This window comes from Hipposideros armiger, unplaced genomic scaffold, assembly GCF_001890085.2.
Source record: "Hipposideros armiger isolate ML-2016 unplaced genomic scaffold, ASM189008v1 scaffold_209, whole genome shotgun sequence".
Lineage (NCBI taxonomy): Eukaryota > Metazoa > Chordata > Mammalia > Chiroptera > Hipposideridae > Hipposideros > Hipposideros armiger.
Genome location: NW_017731559.1, coordinates 47,554 through 54,998, shown reverse-complemented (window position 1 = coordinate 54,998; position 7,445 = coordinate 47,554). Strand labels below are relative to the sequence as shown.

Here is a 7,445-nt window from a genome sequence, read left to right as displayed (position 1 = left end):
TGGGTAATCACTGAGGGAGCTATGGATTATAACGAAATAAGATCTCGCAGACATGCTGGGATTGGTGAGCTGGGCCTCACTAGGATAGAGCAGCGGAAGGGCTTGGGAATGAATGAGGGGAGGCCCTGAGCCGAGTCTCGCGCTGTGGAGGTGGGGAAGGGAGAGGGAACGCTGGAGCGAGCGCGGTGACTGCTGTGGCACCGTTAAAGGTAATAACCGCCACAGCAAGATGGCTTCCAGCTTTAAGAAGCCAAACGTGGCCTCTACTAGCCAGAAAAGAAAGGTGGGTCCTAAGCCTGAACTCACCGAAGAGCAGAAGCAAGAAGTTCGCGAAGCTTTTGACCTCTTCGATGCCGATGGAAGTGGGACCATCGACGTGAAGGAGCTGAAGGTGGCCATGAGAGCGCTGGGCTTTGAACCCAGGAAGGAAGAGATGAAGAAGATGATCTCCGAGGTAGACAAGGAAGGTACGGGGAAAATCAGCTTCAATGACTTCTTGGCCGTGATGACTCAGAAGATGGCGGAAAAAGACACCAAAGAAGAGATTCTGAAGGCTTTCAGGCTTTTTGATGATGATGAAACTGGGAAGATCTCTTTCAAAAACCTAAAGCGTGTGGCAAATGAGTTGGGGGAAAACCTCACTGATGAGGAGCTGCAGGAAATGATTGACGAAGCCGATCGGGATGGAGATGGCGAAGTAAACCAGGAAGAATTTCTTCGCATCATGAAAAAGACCAACCTCTATTAGTCAGTTTCTTCTGCAAGCATGTGTTGAGAAGTTGAGTGACTTCCTGGGTACCCAGCTTCTGCTTTTGAAACCTTGAGTTAGAGAACAGCTTAACCCCCCAATTTGTCTAGATCCCTTTATTTCCAAATCTCTGGCTCAAATATAGAATTTTAAAGATGCTTTTAACGTGAGTTTTGGTCTTTAATTCTCAAGAGCAGACCCGGAGTACTTTAGGTTGAATAAAAAAGGGGGGGGCCATAAAAAGCTGTAGTTGGTCCATCATTTGCCTTTCATTGGTAGACATCCATTAAACTGAAATGCAGGATGACTTCTTGGGACAAATAGCAGTGCAGTTCCCTTGTCACTTCTTTGGTGGTCTTAAATTATCTTGCTTCATATATTATTCCTTAAATTCATATCATTGTTCTAGTATGATGAGTTATAATCAGCCAGCAGGTACCCTACCTATTGCTTCTCACCTAACTGACTACTATTTGAAGGAAAGCAGTGAAGCCACCTACTTGAACTCAGGAAAGATACTGTTCAAAGTAGAGGCTTGCCTGTGGGTGGTGCTAACTTGTGCAATTTGACTGTTCCCTGACTTCATCACATGCAAATGATTCTTCATTTGTGTGGAAACCATCTACTAAGGATTTTCCAGGGCCTGAATGTATACTTGGGCTACAGAATAAAAATGAAATAATATTGGCCCAAGATAAGTATAATTTGTTTAAGATAGTAAGCTAACTTATAACTTGAGTATTTATAAATGTAAGATCTTAGTTTAGGAAATTCCAAAAAAATATATAATACATTTTAAGTGGTTTACCTGTCCTTGGAAAGATCAAGTTATTATACTAATTACTGCTTTATTACAAGCCACTATCTACCTGCTAATTCTTAGAACATCTTGATTCTTGATACTTGATATTTTTCCCCTTCTGATATATAGTTGATGCCAGAGTGTCTGGCATATAAACTGTTCTCTATTTTATAATCCCAGGAAGCTATTTCACTGTGGCTTGTGTATGTGTTAATATTACTTGTTTTCTGTTAATAATTAAGCCTCTTTTTTTTTTTTGCTTCAAAAAAAGATACATACCCTTTTGAATATCTACAAATCTGAAGTTAGGAAAAATTTAAATAATATAATTATGAGAAGATATTATAATCTATCTGTGGAGATGAAACCTAAACTAATTTTTGATAATGTGCAACAAAGCTATTAAACAGGTAAGATATTTTGGTCACAACTAAACCTAAACTAAAATCTTCATACAAAGTCCCATTAAGATAAATGCTGAAATTCTTTGCCAGCAATTTTACCCTTCAGAGAATGGTGGATCTAATCAGGGGAACTACTACTCTGGGCTTAATTCTCATTAATGGGGACTAATTTGTCAAAGCAGAAGTACTAGCTGAAGTGATGGGTATATGTGGGTATTCAGTGATGGGTGTATGTATGAGAGAGGATTTTGCTGAGGTGGCTGGGACCAGGCAGGGAACCCATCCAGGCTGTAAATGCTAACAGTTCAGGTTCAAGGTCTTAGTGTGGACTCAGGTGCAGTCATAGAGAATTCAGGTACAACTTGGGCCAGCATCAGTGTGAAGGGCCTGATCTGAGAGCAAGAGGAGTGTGTTATTCTGGGAAGCAGTTTCTGGCATCCTGTTGACCAGTCTTGACCCATGATCGACATATGGATCAAGGTAGAAATACCAAAAATAAAGCAAGTTGGCAGAAACTAGGAGAAAGAGTCAGAGCCTCAGCCAACTGAGCTGGACTGGCTGCTGGACTATCAGAGGATAGAAGTGCAAACTAGGAGCCCAGCTTGAAGCCCAGCAGTCAGGCTACTCAGACACTGTGGAGTCAATCATGGAGGTGACTGTCCAGTACTTAAAAGAGTTGCCCTGAGGGTGCAACCCATCCCACACAAAGGAAGAGGGCTCCAGAATATTTCTGAATCCCACGCACAGCTAAGGAAGAACCTCTCAATGTGCTATTAGTTTTGCTTCTCAGTTGGCTCATACTCTGGGGGACAGAAGGCAAAGCAGGGAGTGGAGACAACTAGAGCAGGCCTAGACATTTGAATTCTAAGAGAAGCTAATCACACATGTCTGGCTGGGTCAGACATGTAGCCTACAAAAGTAGAACACAAAAGACTCCAAGAAAATTTATAGATGCCTATTTGCAGATGAGGAAACACAGCTATAAAGTTTGAAACGAACTAAAAAAGCAGTTTTCACTGGCCTGTTACAAATGGTCCTAACAAAGGAGCAGGAAGCATACCAAAGAAACACACGCAACTGTAGGGAACTCATTGATAATCCTTTGCTTTCTAATGATAAATGTAATAGATGAAAAGCAGAGTATAAGGTCAAGGATAAAAATATAAATGCATCAAGGTTGTATTTAATATCAAGAAAGCAAATGCCCCAAATGAGCAGAGGACAGCAAAGGGAATTTTTTTTCTGAAAGACATCTTAGTTATATTCTAAGAAGATATAGGGAGGGATAGGCCCAACTCTTTAGATTATTGCAGGTTGGTTTCCACGGGAAGTGGACTCTTGAGTCAGGTTTTGTGTGCAGATCACATGGGTGAAGGAGGGAAGAAACTAGGACTGAGCAGAGGGAGGAGTTGGGCTGTGATGCAGTCATGACAAAGGCCTCAGCTCAGCTCTGGAGCAAGAATGACCCTACAGAGATATCCCAAATTGGGACAAAGAAGTTGGGCCTTTAAAATTTTTCACTGATTGACAATCACTGGATGTGAGCTGTTCCCAGGAAAGGGGTATGACTTGGAGCAAGGTGGCCCTCCTCAGCCAAGGGTAATCACTGGGAGGGGGAATTCAGTTGCAAACTGTTAGCTCTCAACACTCCCAGCACCTGGGGGGAAGAGGACTTCAGTTCTGAAGTGCAGGGCCAGAGGGGAGATCTGGGAAGAGCCCTACAGCTCCCACTAAGGTCCAGCCTTCTACCTCTTAGATCTTATAAGTTCTGGGAGAAGCTAATTCAGGCTTCTGATGGATCTCTATTCATGAGAGAATTTTATAAAAGGAAGATTAGAGGGACAAACTACAGTCCCTGCCACAGCAGCTGGTTTCAAGGCCACAAATAGTATTCATCTCTCTCCACTTTACAATCTCAATTTCCCATACCCTCATCACTTCTGTTGATGTAGGTAACTTAGCTGGTGGGATGACCCAGGTCCTCGAGAAGTCTGAGCACCCCACCACCACCACCACCCCCAAAATCACCTGTCCTTGTCAGTCTTTGGCTGCCGTACTTACCCATTTACTTTAAAATTGAGTGAAAGAGCACCAAGAGACACTCAGGTATATTACCTGGTGTCAAACATACTTTTCCATAATCTTCTTGCAGCTCTACTTCCTCCTGATGACCAGAATCAGTTATTTATGGATGATGATTCTTTTCCTTGACTGTTGTTCTCTCAGTTTAAGGAACCCACTGTGATTGGGTGACACACATAGTTTGAAATTCAGTGGCTCTCTTGCCGTGCCCATTGTTGACAGCACTGCCCTTCTGGAAGCCAAGATCTCTAAATGTACATAGTTTAAAGTTGTGGGGGTGAGATGCAAAAATTAAAGGGCAGATGACTGAGAATTGAGGTAAGAACTACTTCCACCCTTGGTTTGTAGGACTCATGTGTTCTGACTAAGAGAAACCATACCATATAATTGTAATTGGTTTAGAGCATATGCTGCATCCTGGAGGATGGCACCACATCCTCACTGGTTATCATATGCAAGCTGGCCCCTCAGAGGCATCTTCAACAGGTTTTTCCTTTGCTCCATCATGCTGAAAGCTTCTGTATATTACAGGACCCACAGATTCAGTGGCCATATGCCCACTGCTGCACCTCCTCTCCCGTAAAGTGGGTCCCTCAGCCCAATGTAATATTATGTGGGATCCTATGTCAGTAGAATAAATACTCAGAGATGGTGCTAAATGAAGGTCTGCAAGCAGAAAAATCAAACCCATGACCAAAATATGTGCCAAGGCCAATGAAAATGAGTCACTTGTCTTTCCAGGAGAGAAGTGATCCAATTGGACTACTTGACACCAAGAGGCCAGTTCATCTTGAGGGTCAATGCTGTTCTGCCTTTGGCAGCAGCAATAGCTATATCATCCTTGATGACTGGGAGCCTTTGCTTTTGGGTTCATGCATAGTCTCCATCTGTGTCACAAGGTCCACTTTATTCATGTGCCTGTGGTGCCAGCACTGGGGTGGCCAATGACAGAGGTAGAGTGGTGTCAACTGGCCAAGTCATTCTGTCTTCTTGGTTGTTTGGTGTCACTTCTGTGATAGGCACTCCCAGATAGGTGTTAATATGAGTTACAAAGATCCTTACACTTCCTACCTATTGCCATAAATCCATCTATGTGCCTTTTCTCCAGACCCTTTTTTCCCCTAATGTTTCCTTTTCCATGGTCACCACTGTCTGAGTCCACATATAACGTAATCCCAGGCCACTCCTCTTTCCACACAAAGTGGATGACCCAATACACTACCAGAAATTCTGCCCTGCTGAGAGGATTTCCCCTTTCACTGATATTTCTTGGGTCAGCATCTATAGTTCATTATGCCAAGTTGACCTATCCTTGAACCAAGTTGAGCCTTTTTACTCCTTCAGCAGCTGGTCATAAGGGACTAAGTACCTCCATGTGGTCATAGGTATAAACTAAGGGAGGAGCCCTGGTGCAACTTCGCGGATGATATGGGGGACGTCCTCCTTATGCAGCTTACGTGGGCCCTCTGACCACTCTTGTGCCTGATCCCAGATATATCACTTCTTTTTCTGGTTTCCTAAGATGGCAGCTTACATTATTTATTTTAGATCTTTCTTCTTTTCTAATATATGTATATAATGCTATAAATTTCCCTCTAAGCACTGCTTTTGTAGTATCCCACATGTTTGGATAGGTTGTATTTGCATTTTTATTTAGTTCCAAATATGTCTTAATTTTTCTTGAAACTTCTTTGACCCATGTGCTATTTAGAAGTATATTGCTTAATCTTAAATATTTGCAATTTTCTAGCTATTCTTCTATCATTTCTAATTTAATTCCCTGTGGTCTCAGAACATACTTTATATACGATCTATTCTTTTAAATTTGTAAAGGTGTGTTTTATGACCCATACTGTAGTCTGTCTTGGTGAATGCTCTGTGAGAGCTTGAGAAGAGTGTGTAACCTGCTATTGTCAGATGAAGTATAATAGATGTCAATTCTATTGTCAATATTGTCTGTCAATAGATGTCAATATTCAGTAGGTTGATGGTGTTATTGAATTCAACTATGTCCTTAATGATTTTGTGCCTGCTGGATCTGTCTGTTTCTGATAGAGGGCTGTTGAAATCTGCAACTATAATAGTGGATTCATATACTCATACTTCTCCTTATAGTTCTTTCAGTTTCTGCCTCATGTATTGTTAGATGCATACATGTTAAGAATTTGTATATATTCCTGGAGAACTGATTCTTTTATGATTATATAATGATGCCCTTCTTTATCCCTGATAATTTTCCTTGCTCTCTGAAGTCTGCCTTGTCTGAAATTAATATCACTACTGCAGCTTTCGTTTGATTATAGTTAGCATGGCTTATCTTCGTAAGCTCCTTTATTTTTAATCTAGCTGTGTCTTTATATTTAAAGTAGGATTTATTATAGACAAGATATAATTGCATTTGTTTTTCTATCCATGCTGTCAGTTTCTGTCTTTTAATTGGTGTATTTAGACAACTCACTTTTAAAGTAATTATTTGTATAGTTGGATTAGTATCTACCATATTTGCTACTATTTTCTAGTCATTGCTCTTGTTCTTTCTTCTGTTCTTTTTCTGACTTTTCTGGTTTTAATTGAGAATTTTATTTGATTCCATTTTTTCTTCTCCCTTAGCATATCAATTATACTTATTTTTAAAAAAAATTTAGTGATTGCCCTAGACTTGGCAATATACATTTATGACTAATTCAAGACAACTTTCAAATAACACTATACTGCTTCACAGATAGTGCTTTATTCCCAACTCATTCCTCTCTTCTCTTATAGCATTTCTGTCATTCATAACATTTCATTTATCCATAAGCTAAAACTAGTGAATACATTGTTGCTATTATTATTATTATTTTTTTTAAAGCTGAGCCATCCTGCCACCTGTTGGCAGCTCAGCAGCGGCTCAGTTCGGGCCGGGAATCGAACCAGCGACCCTGTTGCTTAGAGCTCGCGCTCTTGACAGGTTCTTAACTAACTGAGCCACTGGACCAGCCCTTGTTGCTATTATTATTTTGAATAAATTATTATCTGATAGATCAATTAAAAATAATAAAAAAATATTTTATTTTATCTTCATTTATTCTTTCTCTAATGCTCTTCTTTTCTTTATATAGATCTGAGGTTCTAGCCTAAATTATTTTTCTTTTCTCTTGAAGAACTTCTTTCAGATGAGGGTAAAAGGGATCAAATAAATATATGGTGATGGAAAGAGAATTGACTCTTGAGTTGTGAATACACAATATGATGTATTACAGAATTGTACACCTGAAACCTATGTAACTACTACCAATTGTCATCCCAATAAACTTTAATTTAAAAAAATAATAACTTCTTTTTTACAAAACAGGTCTACTAATTTCCTCAATTTTTGCTTACCTGAAAAAGTCCTTATTTCTTCTTCATTCTTTTTTTTTTTTTTAAA

The 7,445-nt window shown here is 40.1% G+C and overlaps 1 protein-coding gene across 1 annotated transcript; it reads left to right on the top strand.

The window, feature by feature from the left end:
- The first annotated feature begins 222 nt into the window (after positions 1-222).
- Positions 223-748, top strand: CETN1 (centrin 1). Its single transcript, XM_019653858.1, has one exon. It carries the CDS (start codon positions 230-232, stop codon positions 746-748), a length of 519 nt encoding a protein of 172 aa, XP_019509403.1. The 5' UTR covers positions 223-229.
- The last annotated feature ends 6,697 nt before the right edge of the window (positions 749-7,445 follow it).

Excerpts from the sequence above, each read along its gene's own strand:
- CETN1 (XM_019653858.1), top strand. The coding sequence starts at position 230 with ATGGCTTCCAGCTTTAAGAAGCCAAACGTGGCCTCTACTAGCCAGAAA.